The 21861-nt window shown below is 55.1% G+C and overlaps 1 protein-coding gene across 1 annotated transcript in view; it reads right to left on the bottom strand.

The window, feature by feature from the left end:
• The window catches only part of RTN4RL1 (reticulon 4 receptor like 1), a 95808-nt gene extending 76333 nt beyond the window's left edge, over positions 1-19475 (bottom strand). Inside the window, exon 1 of the mRNA XM_010339972.3 lies at positions 18955-19475. Within this exon, the coding sequence (XP_010338274.1) occupies positions 18955-18967 (13 nt within the window). The 5' untranslated portion in view covers positions 18968-19475. The remainder of the gene's footprint in view (positions 1-18954) is intronic.
• Positions 19476-21861: the final 2386 nt, after the last annotated feature.

The raw sequence follows: 21861 nt of genomic DNA on the forward strand, positions 1-21861 counted from the left end.
GGTGTTTCCCATCATGCTCTGTGGGATACGCTGGCTGAACACTTCCAGTGTCGTGTGATGTTGGGCAAGCCACCGCGCCTCCCTGAGCTCCAATTTTCTCAGCTATAAGGTCCCTTCTAGTGCCACAGTTTGAAAGAGTCTGCAAATATGTCAAAATCACACAAATCCCCTGGCCCAAATCAGAAGTGAGGGGCAGGCTCCTCCTCACACTCCAGCCTCAGTTTCCTGATGCCACCCACAAGCCACCTGATCCCAAAGAAAATGAATGGCTCTGTACAATTTCCTCCTTTGGCTCACCCACAGTCAGCTTCACTGGAGACCTAGGCCATGTTCACAGCCCACACACACACACACACACACACACACACACACACTCTCACTCTCTCTCTCTCTCTCTCTCTCTCTCTCTCTCTCTCTCTCCCTCCCTTTCCAAGTAATTGAATGATAATAACTCAAGTCCCGTCTGGCTCCTTGGGGTAGTGCCAGTGGATGTCAGCGACCTCTTGCTCTGGCCTCCACCCACCCAGCTCCCAGTGAAGTCCTTGGCCTCTCATCTGGCTCCCGTGCCTCTGCTCAGAAACTCACAAAGTGGGTAGACCAGGCTGCCAGATGTTGGCTGTGGCATGGTCTCCAACAATGGTCTTGCCAACCTGAGGGTGCTGGGAAATCCTACAATGGAGCATTTTGCAGCCATTAAAACTGAGGCTTGGCCAAGCATGGTGGCTCACGCCTGTAATCCCAGCACTTCGGGAGGCTGAGGCGGTCAGATCACAAGGTCAGAAGTTCGAGACCAGCCTTGCCAACATGTTGAAACCCCACCTCTGCTAAAAATACAAAAAAATTAGCCCGGCATGGTGGCACAAGCCTATACTTCAAGCTACTTGGGGGGCTAAGCAAGAGAATCACTTGACCCCAGGAGGCAGAGGTTGCAGTGAGCCAAGATCAAGCCACTGCACTCCAGCCTGGGTGACAGAGTGAGACTCCGCCTCAAACAAATAAACAAACAGGCTTAGGTCGGGCATGGTGGCTCATGCCTGTAATCCCAGCACTTTGGGAGGCCGAAGCAGGAGGATCGCCTGAGGTCAGGAGTTCGAGACCAGCCTGGGCAACATAGTAAAATTCCATTAAAACAAACAAAAAAATTATCCGGGCATGATGGCACACACCTGTAGTCTCAGCTATGTGGGAGGCTGAGGTGGGAGGATTGCTTGAACTCAGGACTTAGAGGCTGAAACACAATCATGCCACTGTACTCTAGCCCAGAGGACAAATTAAGACCTTGTCTCAAAAAAAAAAAAAAAAAAAAAAAAAGCCGGGCGCGGTGGCTCAAGCCTGTAATCCCAGCACTTTGGGAGGCTGAGGCGGGTGGATCACGAGGTCGAGAGATCGAGACCATCCTGATCAACATGGTGAAACCCCGTCTCTACGAAAAATACAAAAAATTAGCTGGGCCTGGTGGCGCGTGCCTGTAATCCCAGCTACTCAGGAAGCTGAGGCAGGAGAATTGCCTGAACCCAGGAGGCAGAGGTTGCGGTGAGCCGAGATCGCGCCATTGCACTCCAGCCTGGGTAACAAGAGCGAAACTCCGTCTCAAAAAAAAAAAAAAAAAAAGACCAAAACTGAGGCTTAGAATTACCAACATAGCTGCGCAGTGGCTCAATCAAGCCTTATAATCCCAGCACTTTGGGAGCCAAGGCGGGAGGATCACCTGAGGTCAGGAGTTTGAGACCAGCCTGACCAACATGGAGAAACCCCGTCCCTACTAAAAATACAAGCTTAGTTGGGCGTGGTGGTGCACCCCTGTAATCCCAGCTACTCAGGAGGCTGAAGCAGGAGAATCACTTGAACCCAGGAGGCGGAAGTTGCAGTGAGCTGAGATCGCGCCATTGCACTCCAGCCTGGGCAGTAAGAGTGAAACTCTGTCTCAAAAAAATGAAAAAATAAAAATAAAATAAAATAAAATTTTGACAATAAAATAAAAGAAAGGAATTACCAACATAGAAAGGCGTTTGAGAAATACTGTTAATTAAACAAGACTGGTGCATTTGTGTGAAAGTGGGAAGGAAGCGTAGCAGATTATGAAATGCACAAACGCCCTGGGAGGGATGAGCTTTCCCACACTTTGCTCTTTGGGCTGTAGGATTGTAGTGATTTTCTTCTTTTTGCCAATCTGTAGTTTTCCAGTGTTTGCTCGCTGGGCATGCATTATTTGGGAAGTTAAAAAAAAATTTGTGGCTGTTGAGTCAACCCACCCTCCTCCTCCCTGGTTCTTTTTTTGTTTTTTTGAGCTGGAGTCTTGCTCTGCTGCCCAGGCTGCAGTGCAGTGGCACGATCTCTGCTCACTGCAACCTCTGCCTCCTGGGTTTAAGTGATTCTCCTGCCTCAACCTCCTGAGTAGTTGGGATTACAGGCGTGTGCCAGCACACCCAGCTAATTTTTGGACTTTTAGTAGAGACGAGGTTTTACCATGTTGGTCAGGCTAGTTGTGAACTCCTGACCTCATGATCTGCCTGCCTCAGCCTCCCAAAGTGCTAGGATTACGGCGTGAGCCATTGTACCCGGCCTCCCTGGTTCTTGAGACTTTGCACCTGTTGGGTTCCCACCAATCTGCCCTACCATTAACTGATCTGCCACTGCTCTGTGCCATAGTGACGGTGGTCTAAGCATTGGCTGTCTCATTGCTCGCCAGCCTTTCCAACCTTCCTTTCAAGGCCCTCTTTGTCTTACAAAGCTTCCCAGGTGTACCTGGTGAGCAGGTACCTCTCTTCCAGCTGCCTACCCCCAGCTTGAAAGTGCCTTCCTTATCACCTACAGCAGTCTTTCACTTCTCCCAGGTGTGGCTTCTCTCTCCTAGCAGGTTGTAAATTTCCTGGGCAAAAGGATTGAGCCTCAGCCCAGGGCTTCCTCACACCCACCCAGCCTGGAGCACAGTCAGAGTTCATTCAGGAAATGACTACAGGGAACAGGGCTCAGGTGTGGCTGGAACTGATGGTGTAAATGGGGAGAAGAGGCTGAAGTATAAATGTGACGGTGACTGAAAAAGACAAGACTGTACACAGAACTAAGTTCCATATTGTATGCTGTGGAGTAAAAGGGCAGGGTTCGCTGGGCACGGTGGCTCACACCTGGCACTTCGAGAGGCCGAGGCAGGTGGATCACCTGAGGTCAGGAGTTTGAGACCAGCCTGGTCAACAAGAGGAAACCCCATCTCTACTAAAACTACAAAAATTGGTGGGGGCATGCTGGTGTGTGCCTGTAATCTCAGCTACTCAAGAGGCTGAGGCAAGAGAATTGCTTGACCCCAGGAGGTTGCAGTGAGCTGAGATCACGCCATTGCACTCCAGCCTGGTGACAGAGCAAGACTCAGTCTCAAAAAAAAAAAAAAAAGAAGAAGAAAGAAAAGCAGGGCTTATGGGAATCAATCTCTGATCTTGTACTCAAACTGCAGCCTGGGCCACATAAACAGCCAAGGAGAGGCATGTGACCCTGATATAAAGGGGGTCCCCAGATCAGCCACTCCTCCTCCCTGCTGCTGCAGCTGTTGCCTTGATCTCTGAACCCCTGGCCAGTGGCTGATGGAGCTGGGACTGACCCCAAGTTCCAGTACTCTCCAAAGGAATTGAAATACACTTCACAAGCCACAACACAGAATGCTGGCCCTGCCCACAGCCCCAGCCACGGAGCCAGCCAGGTACTGTAACAAGCAAACGCCTGCCTCAGGGCCTTTGCACCCCATGCCGTTCCTTCTACCAGGAGAGCCCTCCCCAGGGAGAAGCAGCTGACACCTGTAGCACTCTCCCTCACCCAACTCAGGCCTCTATTCCAATATCAATCTATCAGAAAGACTTCCCTGCCTGTCTCCCTAAAATAACCACTCTCTGGTCCACCCTCCGTTCTTCAACTATTAATTTTCTTTTTCTTTCTTTTTTTTTTTTTTTAAATAGAGACAGGGTTTCACTGTGTTGGCCAGGATGGTCTCTTGACCTTGTGATCCGCCCGCCTCGGCCTCCCAAAGTGCTGGGATTACAGGAGTGAGCCACCACACCTTCTTCAAAGCACTTATCCCACCTGATGAAATATCGTTATTTAGCTGGTCATAGTGGCTCATGCCTATAATCCCAGCACTTTGGGAAGCCGACCTGGGTGGATCATTTGAGGCCGGGAGTTCAAGACCAGCCTGGCCTACATGGCAAAAATCCTGTCTCTTCTAAAAATACCAAAAAAACAAAACAAAACAAAACAAACTAGCCAGGCGAAATGGTAGGTGCCTGTAATCCCAGCTACTAGGGAGGCTGAGGCATGAGAATAGCTGGAATCGGGAGGTGGAAGTTGCAGTGAACCAAGATCTTGCCACTGCACTCCAGCCTGGGAGACAGAGCAAGACTCTGTCACTTTTTGTACATATATAGTTGTTTATTGTCTATTTCTCCATCCCCAACTAGAATGTAAGCTTCATAAAAACAGGAGCCTTGCAATTGATTGACTGATTGGTTGATTTAGAGATGGGGTTTTGCTCTGCCTCCCAGGCTGGGGTGCAGTGATGCGATCACAGCTCACTTTGCCCTCCATCTCCTGGGCTCAAGCAATCCTCCCACTTCAGCCTCCCCAATAGCTGGGACTACAGGCACATACCATCATGATTGGCTAATTTTAAAAAAGTTTTGTAGAGATGAGGTGTCATTACGTTGACCAGGCTGGTCTTGAAATCCTGAGCTCAAGTGATGCCCCCAACTCGGCCTCCCTAAGTGTTGGGATTACAGCTGTGAGCTACTGCATTCAGCCCCTTGGATTTTATTCATTGCTTTGTCCTCAGTGCCAAGCCAGCAGTAGGGAGGCAGTTAATCGTTGTTAAATAAACGTTTGTCAAATGGAGAGAGCCCTCCGTACCCTCTTGGCTGACGAGATAAAAGGTGGCCTCTCATCCGTGGATAGAGAATTGCTAGGTGATCATGGTCTGTAACGTGGTCTGTAATGTGGCTCCTGGGTCCACTGGGCTCTTCCTTCTGGGAAATGAAGCTGGGAATGCTGGGGATGCGAGGTGCTTCGCCACGGGAGGGGAAGTGAAGGGCTGTGTTGCAGAGCAAGGCGTGGGTGGGTCCATAGCTACGGATGTGGGGCAAGGGGAGGAGCTGGCAGGGTGGAGGGAGAGGCAGGGCTGAGGCGGGGAGAGGGACCACAGAAGGATGGGCATCCTGGAGCTACTCCCTTGCCTGGAGCTTTGGGAGTCCAGGTCACTTATCTTGTTGCAATAATCCCCCATTTCCAATGAGCTCCCATGAATCCCTGCAATCAGAATTGGCTATGAAAGCAGAAATACCAGCCCACCGGGGGCCGTGGGCCAACTCTGCAATCTCAGGGCAGCCCCAGGGCTAACTGCTGTCCCGCCCCCACCCGGTCCAGTGTGAGCAGTAAAATGCCCCCTTTGGCTGGTGAATTCTCTGGAGAATGGCCCAAGAAGTTTCCCAGCCTCTTTCCCTGGCTCAGGAGGTTCTTTTGAAACCACAGACCTGAGCAACACCCTGGGAACCCTCCCTGGGAGGAGAGGAAGCAGTTCAAAGTAACAAGTCAATTTCGCAGATGGGAGAGAAGACACAAGAGGCAGAGTCTTCTCACCCCAGGCACCACCTGAGCCCAGCTTCCTCTGGCAATTTGATCTCGTCATGTTTGGTCCGGCCTCATTTAAACATTTCAGATCTCTGAAGCCCAGACGGTGTCCATGAGAGGTTTCCATTTGCCACGGAATCAATAGTGCAAATTTTGTTCCAAACAAATCTGCCAAGTACAGCCCTAAACTTTTCCAAGTGAGAGGTTGTGTCTTTTCCTAACACAGCACCGGCTCTGCTGGGCGTCCTCTGTGGTCCAGAAGGCCGGTCTTTCCGTGCCTGCTGGCTTCCTGGGGCCACAAGGAACACAGCTGGGCTGGGGGGAGGTGGCAGCGGCCCTGGGGCCCTGCCTGAGCATCTCAGCCCCTCTGAGCTTCGGTATCCTCATCTGTAACTCGGGGCTAATGAGACCTGCATTTTCTGCTTTTAATGAGGCATTGCACAGCGAAAATTGCGTGGTAGGTCTCTCTTCTACATCCTCCTCACTAAAAATTCCCCATTTCCTCCTGGTTCCTGGTTCTGTTTCTATTTTTTTCTTTCTCTTTCTCTCTTTCTCTCTCTCTTTTTTTTAAAGCCCTAGATTATGATTTAATTTGTCTTATGGGTACAGAACAATTTAAATATTAGGTTTTGGTACTGTTTCTTGTGGTCCAACCTATGTGTACAATAATTCAATCAACACTTATTATCCAAGCAACTCATGTTTACTGCTGCAACACTTTTTACCTAATTTCACTAGGTTCTCTGTTGTTTTTTTTTTTTTTGAGCCGGAGTTTTGCTCTCGTTGCCCAGGCTGAAGTGCAATGGCGCCAACTCAGCCCACGGCAACCTCCATCTCCTGGGTTCAAGCGATTCTCCTGCCTCAGCCTCCCGAGTAGCTGGGATTACAGGCATGCACCACCACACCCGGCTAATTTTGTATTTTTAGTAGAGACGGGTTTTCTCCATGTTGGTCAGGCTGGTCTTGAACTCCCAACCTTAGGTGATCCACCCGCCTCAGCCTCCCAAAGTGGTAAGATTACAGGTGTGAGCCACAGCGCCTGGCCTTTCTTTTCTTTCTTTCTTTCTTTCTTTTTTTTTTTTTTGAGATGAAGTCTTGCTCTGTCATCCAAGCTGGAGTGCAGTGGAGCAATCTTAGCTCACTGCAACCTCTTGAGCTCAAGCGATTCTCCTGCCTCAGCCTTCCAAGTAGCTGGAATTACAGGGGCCCGCCACCACGCCCAGCTAATCTTTGTATTTTCAGTACAGACGGGGTTTCACCATGTTGGCCTGGCTCAAACTCCTGATTTCAGGTGATCTGCCCTCCTTGGCCTCCCAAAGTGCTGGGATTACAGGTGTGAGCCACTGCACCTGGCCTGCTATGTTCTGTTTTGCACAGGATACCATTTTAGTGGGGTCCTGACAGGAAGCAGCATCTTGAAATTGAGTAATTTGATGAATAAAGAAGAGAGAAGTGAGGGGGACAGGGAAACCCTAAGCGATAATGTCATAACCACCCCCAACACACACACCCTCCCAGGGCTGAGTGACGCGGGAGCTCTTATTGAACTTAGAGGTAGCAAGAGCGGCCTGAGGGCTGGTGGCCGGGCTGGGTAGCAGATCCTTCGGGGGCCTGCCCACAGTGCTTGCTTTGACCATTCCGGCACACCAGCCTGACTTCAGCCGCCAGGATCTGCATTTCTTTGCCTTGGGGCTTTATCTAGCAGCAGAGCTGGCTTTGCTCACCTATAGAGCAGGCCAAATGTGCCGGGAATGAATACCGCCACAGGAACCGGACTCAGCTGTGACTGGTGGGTGCTGGGACATCAATACCCCAGCTCCCTCACCCCGGGGGACTGACTTTGGGGTGCGGGTTCTAGGCTGCATCCCACAGCTGTGCCGCGGGGTTAAGCTCTGGTGCCCACAGTGGTAACTGCTTGAGCCCGTGAGTCGCTGACTGCTTCTCTGCTTGTTTCACTCTCCCACTCGCTTCCTGGCATTTCCTTGGATCATTTCCCAAATAAACTACTTGCTTGAATTTTTGAATCTCAGGCTGTGCTTCTGGGAAAACCTTTGGGTGACCTTTCGTGGAGGGACACTGAGGGCTCGCTCTCGGGGACTCACCCTTAGCAGACCCAGCTGGAAGTGGGAGGGTGTGGAAGCCCACTGTTGAACTTGGACAGGCCAACGCTGGAGGCAGAGAGCAGGGCGAGGGATCTGGAGGCACACTGGGTGGAGGAGTGCCAGGCTCCTCATGGAACTTACCATCCGGCGGGGAAGACAGATAATGTATTACCATCGCAACAAGGCGGGCTGAGTGCCATGGCAGGGGCGTGCAGGCCCTACAGAGCTCTCAGGACCCCTACCCTCCCCATTCAGGGCGTGGAGGGACCTTCCCCAGAAGATGTGTGTTAAGTGGGGGCCTGAGGGTAGATGTGTGCCACAGAGTGTTCTAGGCAGAACGAGCTGCTTGTGCAAATCCTTCGAGACAAAAGAACATGATTCAGGCCGGGCGCCGTGGCTCACACCTGTAATCCCAGCATGTTGACAGGCTGAGGCAGATGGATCACCTGAGGTCAGGAGTTCGAGACCAGCCTGGCCAACATGCCAAAACCTTGCCTCTACTACAAATAAAAAAATTAGCCGGGTGTGTGTGGTGGTGTGCACCTGTTATCCCAGCTACTCGGGAGGCTGTGACGGGAGAATCACTTGAACCTGGGAGACAGAAATTGCAGTGAGCCGAGATCATGCCACTGTGCTCCAGCCTGGGCAACAGAGCAAGACTCCATCTCAAAGAAAAAAAAAAAAGAACATGATTCAGTTGAATCCAAAGAAGTTTGGTAGACCTGGTCACAGTTCCAAGAGGGGAGTGGGGAGAAAGAAGGCCAGAGCTGTGGTGGGGCTGGGGAAAGGACACGTCTCCCAGGTTCAAGCAATTCTCCTGTCTCGGCCTCCTGCGTAGTTGGGATAACAGGTGCACAGGCCATTCGCTGATGAAAATGGGAATCACTGAGGATTTCTGAGAGTGACAGGAGCACAGGGCCCTGTGTAAGGCCCGGTTTCAGCGAACGCCAGAGAGGAGGCTGTTAGGAGGGTCAGGAGGCGATGGTGGCCTGGGGGCGAGTACAGGCAGAGCAGGCAGCGGCGGAGGGGGTCCGAAGGGTGCCGTGGGAGAAGGGCGGGGCTTCTGAGGGTGAAGGGTGTGTGGAGGGGAGGGGTCAGCCCTTGGGCTGGCGGTGGGTGGAAACAATGGTCATGATGGGGAAAATGAGAAAGAGGCGCAATTTCAGGTGGGTTGGAGAGGCCTGTGAGGCCACCAGTGAGGACACTGGGGTTAGTGGGCAGATGGCTCCGGACATCAGAAGCTGGAGATGGGGGGAGTCAGCCAGTGGCCATGATGGCCACGGCCATGCTGAAAGCCCCAGAGCCAAGCATGGCGCTGCGCAGGGAGGTGCCACATTTGAGGGGTGGCAAGAGGAGGGAAGCTGGCCAAGATGGCCAAGAGGGGCAGCATCAGGGAAGCCGGGAAGCAGGACAACCAACAGAGGCGATGCCCCAGAAGGTCAAGGAGATAAGGAAAACGGCTGTGGGGTTTAGCGTCAAGACAGAGCAGCAACCGCGGATGCCAGGGGAAAGGTAGGAAGTTGGCTTGAGGAGTGAGAAGTGAAACAGGGAGCCTACAACTGTGGAAAACCCCTTCCTCAGTCCGGGCAGAGAGAGCCCAGCGGCCGCAAGGGGTCCAAAAGCAGGGGACGAAATACCCCGCCCCGCCGCGAGTGGCAGAAATCAAACCTGTGGACAGCGGACAGTCCTCCTTGTCAACATGCAACATTCAGCACACCCAGCACCTTCCTGTGTCCTGCTAGGAGGGAACACAGGGAACTCCAGAGCCTCCAAGCTGGAGGGGCAGCCAGGGTGGCACTGTGGGCAAAGGAGGAAGCCCCTCCCCCAGCTCTGACCACGGCCCCCCTGCCCTGGGCTCTCACATTAGGCACCATTTGAAGAAATTCCTGCTGTAGAAAAACCTTCAAAGGCTGGGCGCAGTGGCTCACACCTGTAATCCCGGCACTTTGGGAGGCCGAGGCAGGAGGATCACCTGAGGTCAGGAGTTAAGAGACCAGCCTGGCCAACATGGTGAAACCACACCTCTTCTAAAAATACAAAAATTAGCTGGGAGTGATGGCAGGCACCTATAATCCCAGCTACTCGGGAGTCTGAGGCAGGAGAATTGCTTGAACCCAGGGGGCGGAGGTTGCAGTGAGCTGAGATTACGCCATTGCACTCCAGCCTGGGCAACAGAGAGAAATTCCACCTCAAACAACAACAACAAAAAAAAAAAAAAGAAAAAAGAAAAAAAAATTTTTCGACTATTGATATAGTCATATTACAGATGGGTAAACCGAGGCCCAGAGACGAGGAGACATGTCCAGGGTTCTGCGAAGTTTGCCCACAGATAACCGAACACAGCCCCAGGATGCCAGCTTCCATGGTCTTTCCACAGCCCCACAGTTCCCAGAAAGGAAAGGGTCTTGGTAAGGCCAAAGCCAGGTTTGCCACAGGGCTCCAGTGAGAGGCGGAGTCTGGCAGCCCGTGATGAGAGACCGACAGGAAGGTGATCACACGGCGTGTGGCAAGTGGCACAGGCCAGCAAGAGGCAGTGGCAGGTGGGCAGGCGGGCGGGTGGCAGCGCCAGAGCAGAGCCACTGTCCCCAGCGCCCGGCCTGCCCAGGTGCCCCACACCAGCCACCAAGTGACCTCCCTGGGCCCTGCCTCCCCTGAGGCTGGCTGGCTGCAGACCCCAGGCCCACCTCCACAGGCGCTCCTCCTTCTCCCAGCCTGCTCAGACAAGCCCATGAATAGAACATTAAAGGCAAAACCTTCTAAAAGAAAAAGCAGCTCCCTGGTAGGAGCCGCCCCACTAAATGTCAAATGCAGAGCAAGGCTTTTTTGCCTGTGCGCCTCTCACTAATGGAGGCACCTTAGCCTCCATATCCCCATCATCCCATTGCCCTATAAATAAATCATGGCCAGAAGAATGCCAATCTGCCCCCTAGGGCCTCATGAATCTCTCCACGTAAGCATACGGAAAGGCCCCTTCACTACGTGCTGGCTCTGGTGCCCGGAGAGCTGACAAAGACGATTTTGGAGGCAGAAGCAAACTTTCCCACTGCCCCGGTGGGCTGAAAGTTGGGAGCCCAGCTTTTCTCCTGACTTGGGAAAGACTCTTGCTCAATCTCCTGCAGACCCACCCTGGCTGACACAGCTGTCACCACGATGCCACTACCCTCTGAAGTCAACTCAGGAAGCTGCCCATGGCTGGGGGCTGCAGTGGTCTGTCCCCTGGCAGACATGCCATGAGTCGTGGCCACCCACCCCCTGTGAGGGCGAGCCACACACCCACTCAGCAAGTGTTGTTCCTGACACGCAGCACACGCGGCGCTGGCCTGCCCACTCCTGGGAGCCCCGCCCCCACAAAGTGGCTCACCAGCGTGCCGTGGCACCAAGCCAGGCTAGTGGACCGATGCTGAGGGTGCCAAGAGAAGCTCTGGTTGACCTGGGGGGTACTGCGTGGCAACAGTGACCTCTGGCACACACACTCCACGGAGCCTGTTGCATGCTTGTCAGGTGTGTTTCTGCGTGCACACACACACACACACACACACACACACACAGTGTGGTGCCAGCTCTTGCTGTGCCAGCACAGAGGCCTCCAGAGTGACTCTCCTGAATCGGACAGCAGGGGCTGTTTGCAGTCTCGTGTCCACACTTCGCTGACTGGTTAGACAGTGATCACGGGTTCGGAAGCGCGCGCCTCACCACGGCGCAGGAGGCCTCCACTCGGAAGTGGGATTCCATGTCCTGCACCCTATGGTCGGCTGCGCTCCCTGCCTGTTTCATCTTCTTTTCCTAAAGAAGCACAGGGAGAACTGACGTCTCTGGGACTCAGCCGTGCCTGGAAGGGGATAGGAGAAGCCCTTTCTGGAGGGCAGCAGAGTCCTGCAGCTCCTCTCCTGCCTGGCAGGCTGGGGCCGGGCAGTGGGAAGACCCCCCCCAGGGGCTAAGGAGCACTGCAGGGCGGGGTGGGGGTGCAGATGGAGTAGAGGAGCCAGCACGTTCTGAGACTGTGCCTGCAGGTCCATCAGGTCACCCTAGAAGGGGAGCCAGGGAAAGCCAAGCACAGGGAGGGCTGAGAGCCCAGGCCGAGCCCAGCCCCCAAATAAACCATGGCCCTGGGCCTTTCTCAGAGGCACAAAAGCAGGCAGGAGGGTGCCTGGCCCACTGCCCATCTCTGTCCCCAAGGAATAAACCAGAGCAGGAGACAGAGGCGAGGACTGTGTCTTCCAGACACCAGGGGCGAGGGGTGGAAGAGGCCATGGGTGACAGCAGGTCAGGCCCTGGAAGCCCCGGATCCCAGCCAGAGAGCCTCCGAGGGGCAGAGAAGGGAGCTCATGAGAAGCTCCGGCTCTGTGAGAAGCCAGAAATGATTCAGCAGTGCCCAGCGCCCCACAAAACAAATGTCAGAGAAATCAAGACAGATGGGCACGTGAGACACTGGAGCACAGAGGTCCAGAGAGCCCGGGAGAGGGGGAGCTTGACAGACAGGACGAGGCTGCATCCTGACTCAGCAACATGCTGCCTGGGTGGCCTGGGGCTAGGGACTCCAGCTAGCTACCCCTCAGTTTCCTCATCTGAAATGGGGGAATGTGCACAGGTGGATGCTGCAGGGTGGCCGTGGAGGTGGCGTGAGATAAGGCGTGGGGCATGCTTAGTGCGGCTGTAGCAGGTGCTCAGTAAACATGGGCAGCTATGGGCAGCATGTGGACAGGGACTGGCAGGTGGGAAAGGCAGCTGATTCCCTGTTGCCTGTGTCCAGCCAGCATCCATATCTCCTCCCAGCAGGCTTGGCTGGGCATGCTCTATGAAGCCCGAGGTGGCTGTGACTTGTTCTAGTGATGGGCACCAAGACAGTGGCCTCCTCTCTCCAGTTCATTGGCATCCCTGGAGGCCCCTGCTCCTGCCGTCCTCTCCTCGGAGCTGATGGCTCCCTAGATCTTCTCCAGGCCTTGGGGGAGCCCTCACGTTGGGGTCCCTTCCCGACTCCTCTCTCTGACTCACTTCTGCCCAGAGCGGTCCAGCCATTGCACCCCGAGGAAAGGGCTGCTTCCGGTGCTCTGCGTGGAGGTCCTGCCTTCTGCTGTCCCTGGAGGCTCCGTTCCCGTTTCGCCAGCTATTTTGCTTCCTCGGCCATCTGTTCCCTCCCTGTCATCTCCTCTCTGCTTTAACCTTAACCACCACTTCACTGCAGATGGCACAAGGCAGCTCCGTTCTTGACATCCTCTGTGATGCCTCCCCTCCTTCTCATCTCCAGCGAGTCAACCGTTCTGTCCTTTTCAGGCCTGATCCCAAAGACACGGCCAGACCCTGGAGCTGGAGTCACCCCACAAAACTCCCCCTCCTTGATGCCATCTGCTATCCACTCCCCACTGGCCAGGGGCAAACACCTATACCCCTTCCCCTGCCTTTTCCTCCTGAGATGCCTTCTTCTCAAACTTGGCTAAGAACCTCTCCCGGCCTGGAGCGTGTGTCTGCTCCGGGTCTCTAACCCGTCTCCATCCGCAGAGCCCTTGAACCGCCGAGAGGGCTGTGGGTTGGCAGGCTGAGGCCAGGGCCAAGAAACGTTAAGGTTCGTTCCCACTGTGGAGGAACCAGGGCTCATGCTGGGAGTTTGGGTCATGAACCGTTTCCTGTAGAAAATGGACCTGAACACTGCAGTAAGGAATTGTTGCCGTGTTGGCATGGTGGGAACGGAACCAGAACACATGTTCGATGTTGTCTGAGCTCGCAGGGAAACGCCGCTCCACTGTCCTTGCTGTTATTCTGGCTGCTGGGGAGAAAATGCATGCATGGGCTTTGCTTAGCAACTCACTCTGCCTCTCCTTGCTGTGAGGTGCTCCCTAAAGTTTCTCCTCTTGGCTCCTTTTTTCTGGCATAAGGACCCGGAGCTCTGAGGAGAGCAGCAGCCCAGAAGCTCCTAAGGAAAGAAGCTGTTTTGGTGAAACTGGTTCACCATGCTATGTGCCCTTACAGGGACAGACATGCGCTGCACCCTGGATTTGGGCTAAAAAGTCTCAACAGCTCAGCCTCCTAGACAAGGGCTCCTGCATCCCCCCTACGCTTCCTCCGCAGCAGAAAAGAGAATCTTTTTTCTCTTGGCCATCCATGGAGCACTCTTCTCTCCCCCTCGCACTGGGGCTAAGCGCAGAGGTAGCCTGCTCACATCTGGCCACATGGAGACCCTCCGAACACCCAGGAGACCTCTGGATTCAAGTCAAGCAAACATCGGACACCATCACGGTCCCTTCCTTCTTCCCACAAAACAGAAGCCCAAATCTGCCACCAGACCAGCCCATGTGCCCATGGAAACCAAGAGAACAGAATGCATCTTACTAAGTTGCAGGCCTTAATCTAGCTCTTGCTGAATTATTCAGGGATGGCATTAACTTATAAATGAGTGTGTTTGACTGATTTTGTGGTTGATGTGATGTACAGATAAATTCTAATGAAAGACAGTTACATGATTTTAAATTATTAATTAGACTGCCACTTTACAAAGCCTATTTGGCACTCTATTTTCTTGCTTAACAAGATAAAAACTTTAAGGAAAGGTTCTGTATTAGCCCAGAGGCTCTTGATTTGCATTCTGCTCTTATAGCTCTAAACATGAAAACCACAGGTCCTGACCTTAAGTAGGCCATTTCTGGTGCAGCGACCCCGGCAGCAGGCCGGCCTTTCTTCCTGGATGTTGCTGGGTGGCTGGGGGCCTCACTTGCCCTGCCGGCCTCTCACCACTTAACCAGATGCTTGCTTTTAATATCCCTGGTTGTGCCGGGTAGGCCATGAGATGGAGAGGCAGGGACGCAGCTGCCAAAGCCTTCAGCCACCAGCACTGTCAGCAGCTTGGTCCCATGGGGGTTGTTCTAGTTCACAGAGGTGGGGATGTGGCCAGTGCAGTCCTTTCATTAAGAGATACAACGCAGGGCCGGGCGCAGTGGCTCAAGCCTGTAATCCCAGCACTTTGGGAGGTCGAGGCGGGTGGATCACGAGGTCAAGAGATCAAGACCATCCTGGTCAACATGGTGAAACCCTGTCTCTACTAAAAATACAAAAAATTAGCTGGGCATGGTGGCGTGTGCCTATAATCCCAGCTACTCAGGAGGCTGAGGCAGGAGAATTGACTGAACCCAGAAGGCGGAGGTTGCAGTGAGCCAAGATCGTGCCATTGCACTCCAGCCTGGGTAACGAGCGAAACTCCGTCTCAAAAAAAAAAAAAAAAAAAAAAAAAAAGAGAGATACAAGGCAGTCCCCACCTGGTCCGCCCAAAATGCTGTGCCAGGGGATGGCTTTACTAGGACAGCCAGGAATCAGAGATCATCCTCAAGGCCAAGTCTAGCCCTGCTTTCCTCCTCCTCTGGGGCTTCAGACCACCGGACCCCTCACCGCACAGGCACCCAATTATCAAGACCATTAGCCCTGCCCTTTGCAGAAAGATAAGGGTTTTTTTCCTCTCTCTCTTTCCTCCTCCCCCCAGGATCTAGGGAAGGCTACTCTTCCGTTCAAACCCTTTTCAGAATCATAATTAAATTATTACACTCCCTCAGGTCCAGGACCCCACACAGGGCTCCGCATCTCATAGGCAAGAAAATAGCACGACTTATCTAAACATGTGCTATACCTTTTTTTTTTTTTTTTTTTTTTTGAGATGGAGTCTCACTTCTTTGCCCAGGCTGGAGTGCAATGTCGCGATCTCAGGTCACTGCAACCTCTGCCTCCTGGGTTCAAGCTATTCTCCTGTCTCAGCCTCCCAAGTAGCTGTAGCTGGGATTATAGGCACGTGCCAGCATGCCCGGCTAATTTTTGTGGTTTTTTTTTTTTTTTTTTGAGACGGAGTTTCGCTCTTGTTACCCAGGCTGGAGTGCAATGGCGCGATCTCGGCTCACCGCAACCTCCGCCTCCTGGGCTCAGGCAATTCTCCTGCCTCAGCCTCCTGAGTAGCTGGGATTACAGGCATGTGCCACCATGCCCAGCTAATTTTTTGTATCTTTAGTAGAGACGGGGTTTCACCATGTTGACCAGGATGGTCTCGATCTCTCGACCTCGTGATCCACCCGCCTCAGCCTCCCAAAGTGCTGGGATTACAGGCTTGAGCCACCGCGCCCGGCTATTTTTGTATTTTTAGTAGAGACAAGGTTTCACCACGTTGGCAGGCTGGCCCTCGAACTCCTGACATCAAGTAAATGATCCATCTGCCACAACCTCCCAAAGTGCTGGGATTATAGAATTGAGCCACCGAACTCGGTCTTTTTTTTTTAAAGATAGTATCTCACTTTGTCACCCAGGCTGGAGTGCAGTGGCAGAATCTTGGCTTACTGCAGCCCTGACCTCTCAGGCTCAAGTGATCCTCCCACCCCAGCCTCTCAGGTGGCTGGCACTACTGGTGTGCGCCACCACACCTGGATAACTTAAAAATTTTGACTGGATGCGGTGGCTCACACCTGTGATCTCAGCACTTCCAGGAGGCCAAGGCAGGAAGATCACTTGAGGCCAGGAGTTTGAGACCAGTCTGGCCAATGTGGCAAAACCCCGTCTCTACTAAAAATACAAAAAATTAGCCAGGTATGCTGGTGTGGACCTGTAGTCCTAGATACTCAGGAGGCTGAGGCAGGAGAATCACTTGAATCTGTGAGGCAGAGGTTGCAGTGAGCTGAGATCACGCCACTGCACTTCAGCCTGGGCAAAAGAGCAAGACTCTGTTCTCAAAAAAAACAAAAACAAAAACAAAAAAAAACCTTTTTTGTAGAAATGGGGTCCCACTATGTTGCTCAGGCTGGCCTTGAACTCCTGGTCTCAAGTGATCCTCCTACCTCGGCCTCTCAAAATGCTGGCATTACAGCCATGAGCCACCGCACCTGGCCTCCTATATCATTTTTGCTCGGAAACTTTGGGAACAATTGTAGAAGCAGACACTTCAACAGCCACCTCCCTGGGCATTAGCCTCAGGCATGCCTCTGGCATTGGGTGCCTACCTAGAATCCATACAGAGAATCTGAGTGTCCTATACATGTGTGCAGAAGAAACAAATCCAAAGGATCAGGATCTGGAGCCAAGAGAGAAAACCAACTGCCCAGGAAAGAGCCAACACAAGTTATCTGTCCACACAATGTCCCAGGGGCAGACTCCAGGTCACCCAGGCTGAGCCCAGCCCAGCCCAGTGAAGGGCTCCTCTGCTCTGCCTCCCTTGGGCCAGTCCAGGTGGAAAGCTCTCCTTGGTGGAACCTCTTCAGCCAACCAGGCTGTGTAGGAAGGAAGAAACAGCCCGAGTGAGGAACACACATGCCTGCTCGGCCTCCAGGGGCCACCTCTTGAGCAGGATGAGAAGCCTCCCCTGAGGGAGCGTCCCCCACAGTGCACTGGGCTGTCCAGAGCTCGGCCTCTGGCTAGCCAGGGTGAGAGAGGGAGGCTCTTGGAGGCTGCTGGAGACTCCCTGGGCACCTAAACCATATAAATAAAGTGTGTGGGCTGCTTGGCGGCTCATTTTTAACTATAAACTGCCAAAAGACAAAAGACCAAAAGGGAAAGGAGATGCCAGTCCCTCTCCATTCTCCCTGTCACAGCCTCGAAGCCCAGACATGGCGGCCTCTTAGAACCGCCTGGGAAGCCTTCTCGGCTGGGGCAAGTTCGCATGCTCAGGGCCCGGGATGCCCAGACCTGGGCTTGTGCTCAGCTCTTTAAAAGCACCTTCTCTGTACAAAGACACTTTGACCAGCACTGTTTGGTTCCTGAAAGGACTTTTTGTCCTTTTCTGCAGGGAAAAGGAGGACCTGGGGTGTATTTGCGAAGTGCTTTCTCCAACTAGCCCCAGAGACTCTTCCACACCACAGTGAAGGCCACCAGCGTTTCCCCCTGCACCGGACCGACCCACGTGGAGGGCACAAGTCACACACAAGTTTGTGGCTATTCCAAGACCATGGGGCAACTCGGCTTCCTGGGCTGGCCCAAGCTGCGACCACCACACCAAAGGCGTGGTTCCTCGCCCACCTGTCTGACCTGCTTTAGGACCTGGGTGTTTGACATCACCCCCACATCTGCTTCTCTCACCCATCTTAGGGATTCGCTCCCCCCCACACCGCCATCCCCCCCCCACCCCCCCTGCGCGTCTTCTCCTTCCCCATCCTGCTGTGAGGTCAGAATCCTATGCTTACGACACCTCGGTCTGTTGCCATGGAAACAGGGGCGGATTAAGGCTGGAGCGCGGAGCGCAGGGATCAGGCCCCTCCGCTACCTGAGCTCCCGCATCGGCCGGCTCCCGCAGGGCCAGGGCAGCCAGCCGCAGGCGCCGCGGCTTCTCAGCCTCCCGACCGGGCCGGGCGCAGGGGGGGATCCCGGCGGGGCGCCACTGCCCGCTCTGACCTGGCAGGGGAGAGAGACAGACGCAGAGGCCGGAACGGCTGGCGGCGGGGCCCATGGGCTCCCGGCGTGGTCACCTGCCCTCCTGGGGCCGAGGGGACTTCACCCCGCGTGGCAACCACGTGGGGGCGCGGCGGGACTTCCCCGGTGCCCGCACCAACTTTGCCGCGCTTGGCACCAGGCCGGGTTGCCGGGGCTTCTAGCCAAGGTGGTCGCGAAGCCAGCTGTCCTCAAGTTGAGCTGGGCACTGGTCGCGCACACTACCGGCACGGCCTTAGCGTCCCTCCGCTCCCAACGGAAGGAAAGTTTGAGGAACTGGACATCAGGCGCTTGCCGCTCCCCACCCTCAGCCGCTGGGTGCCCAGAGCCCATCCCCAGGGATCAGAGCAGGGTTGCAAAGGCGATGCCTGCGTCCGGGCCCCGTCGGGGGAGCGAGGGCGCGCGGGGAGCTCCCGGGCAGCGGGGTTGCTGACTTCTGGCTGCACTGGAGCGCCGCGCGGACTCGGCCTCCACAAAGCGGCAGAAGCAAGGGCGTGTGCCCGCACAGGGGATGGAGCCTGCAAGTGCAAAACTTTATCACAGCAGAGCAAAGGTCCCAGGAGGCCGGTTCCCCTTCCACCTCCGGCCTCTCACTCTGGTCTTCGACTGTCCCCTCCGAGCCGGATCGCTAAGCCTGGCCACAGCATCCATGGAGCAAACCCCGGGTCTCACAACTGGCCACCGACGGGAGCTGAGCCCCAGCAGCAGCCCCTCGGCGGGTGCGCCGGGTAAAACCCACCAGCCCGCAGAGGGCTACTTCCCGGACAGGGAGCCCCGGACAGGAAGCCCCGGCGCCGGGCGGCTCCTGGGCTCGCGGCTCCCTCCCGAGCGCATTCAACTTCAAGTTGCCCCTGCGGCTCCAACTCACCTTTGCGAAGCATGTTGGCCGGGGGGCCGCCGCTCCGAGGTCGGCCTTGGCGCACTCCCTCCCTGGGTCCAGATTCAAATCCCTAGGCGCCAGCTGCAGCTAATCCGAGCGCGTCGAGGCGGGGGCAAGCCGGGGATCCGCTGGTGCCCGGTGGCCCGGCCCCGCAGGGGCATGATGAGCTCCAGCTCCGCGCCCAGGGCACCGGCGCCCGCAAGCAACCGTGGCGCTGCCCGGCAGCCCCGCGCGCTCGCTCAGCCCCGGGGCGAGCTGCTGGCTCCGCGGAGCCGGCGGCCTGCTCCTGCTGCCCGGAGCACTTTGCAGACGGTTTTGAGGGGGCCGCCGCCCCCTGACCGGCCGGCCGCAGCCCCCTCCTCTCCGCCCCCTCGGACCACCGCCGCCGCGGCTGCTGCAAAAGGGCGCTCGCACGCACCGCCGAGCTCCGGGGAAAGCGCCCGGCGCGCGTTTGCAAGACCAAGCGATCGGCGGAGCGGGGCGCCTCCCTTCCTCCCCCCGGCTTCCCCCTCCTCTCCTCCTCCCTCCCTCCCTTGCTTGCTAGCTCCCTCCCTCTGGCTCCGCTCCCCGCCCCCGCTCACGGAGCGCCTCCCATACAAAATTTATGAAAGTGCTCTCAGCTCGCAGTGCTGAGCGCCGTCCTATTCCCAGGGCAGCGGCGCTTAGCCGCGCGGCGCCGCCTCCCAAGGTGTTTTCACTGCGCCCGCCCCCGGGGAAGGTCCTCGGCCCCCGTCTGTCCAGGCACCTGCCCCAGTCCCCGAACCCTTCGCCCGCCCCGCGGGCCTCCCGGAGCCCGAACCCGCAGCCCAGCCCCCGCCCGCTCGCCCGCCCTTCGCGGCTGGAGGTCATCGGGAGAGGCGGCTGGGACGCGAGGACCGCCGCCCGGAGTCCGGATCGCTAGTCCCCTCCCGGCCGCGCCTCGTCCCCAGCCAGCGCCCCTTTTTCCAGTCTCGACGGCTCCTTCCCGCACAGAACCGCGCCAGCAAACCGGGCCGCCCCGCACCCCGAGACCCAGGACACTGTTCTTTTGTAGGGAGCGGAGGGGAGCAAGCATTCCAGAGGGGCCCGCTGCAAATTCCAGGGAGAAGGAAGGACCCGCGCGGGTTCGGGTGGTCTGTCTCCGCGTGGGTGGGTGTGTGTGGGGTGTCTCTGATCTCCTTTGGTCCACACAGACCCCGCCAGGGGTTCTCGCAAAATGGGGGAGGGGCCGCTTGGAAAGAGGGTCCCGCAGGGGCCTGTTGGGCTGAGGAAGGAGAAGGTTGGGGCCAGGCGAGCTCCTGGGTGGAGGCGGCACCCCCTACTGGCCTGGGATCAGAGGGATTCGGAGGGAAGAAACAGAGTGGCTGGACCAAGTCACTCCACACACATTCACCGAAGGCTCAGCATGTATGTGTGGGACACAGACAGAAAAGACATGGCTTTGCCCTGTCCTCAAGGAGTTTACATTTTAATAGGGGCCAAATGGGGAAAGTCCAGAGAAGATGGAAGATTGTGTTTAGAAGAAAAGCCCAGTGCTGTTCTGGAGCTGACACAGGGGTGGGGGTGCCGGACAAGGAAAGCTGCTCAGAACAGGTGACATCCAAGCAGAAATTCAGCTGAAGCCCTCCTTGGAGGAAAAGGTGATATGATAGGAAGGTCAAAAGGAAGGTTAGGGCCGGGCGCGGTGACGCACGCCTGTAATCGTAGCACTTTGGGAGGCGGAGCAAGGTGGATCACAAGGTCAGGAGTTTGAGACCAGCTTGGCCAGCATGGTGAAACCCGGTCTCTACTAAAAACGCAAAAATTAGCTGGGCATGATAGCGCACCCCTGGAATCCCAGCTACTTGGGAGGCTGAGGCAGGAGAATCGCTTGAACCTGGGAGGTGGAGGTTGCAGTGAGCCAAGACTGTGCCATTGCACTCCAGCCTGGGTGACAGAGCAAGACTCTGTCTCAAAAAAAAAAAAAAAAAAAAAAAAAAAGGTAAGGCACGGTGGCTCACACCTGTAATCCCAGCACTTTTGGAGGCTGAGCTGAGCGCTGAGCAGATCACTTGAGGTCAAGAGTTTGAGACCTGCCTGGCCAACGTGGTGAAACCCTGCCTCTATTAAAAAAACACAAAAATTTGCCAGGTGTGGTGGCACATGCCTGTAATCCCAGCTACTTGAGAGGCTGGGCTGCAGGAAAATCTCTGGAACCTGGGAGATGGAGGTTGCAGTGAGCCCAGATTATGCCACTGCACTCCAGCCTGGGTGACAGAGCAAGACTCTGTCTCGAAACAAAACAAAACAAAATAAACAAACAAAAAAGGCCAGTCTGACATACATGCATCTGGTGGCACCGAAGCTTCAGATTTGAACTAAGTCTCTGGGCTTGGACTTCCAGAAGCTTCAGGTGTCACGGGAGAAGAAAAACCCACAAACCATCTTAGAGTGTGACAGAAGTCATGAAGACTGAGAAAAGGCTCTGCTAGCTCTGCCAGGGGCTATGGGATAATCAGAAAACAGTCACAGAAGAGTTTAGGTCTTGAGGGCCAAGTTCAGCGCACTGAGAAGGGGGAAGGGCATTCCAGCAGATGCTTAAAGGTGAGAAGTAACCCTGAAGAAATAAGATTGGTCCTTCCTGAGGACCATCGGCTCACACCTATAATCTCAGCACTTTGGGAGGCCAAGGTGGGAGGACTGATTGAGGACAGGAGTTCAAGACCAGCCTGAGCTACATAGTGAGACTCCATGTCTATTAAAAAAAAAAGTTTAAAGATAGAAAAAGACTGATGGCTGCTACTCTGGGCACACTGCCCATGGCCACAAGGAGCAGTTAAAAAAAAAAAAAAAAGCCGGGCGCGGTGGCTCAAGCCTGTAATCCCAGCACTTTGGGAGGCTGAGGCGGGTGGATCATGAGGTCGAGAGATCGAGACC

The sequence above is a fragment of the Saimiri boliviensis genome, chromosome 17 (genome assembly GCF_048565385.1).
Source record: "Saimiri boliviensis isolate mSaiBol1 chromosome 17, mSaiBol1.pri, whole genome shotgun sequence".
NCBI lineage: Eukaryota > Metazoa > Chordata > Mammalia > Primates > Cebidae > Saimiri > Saimiri boliviensis.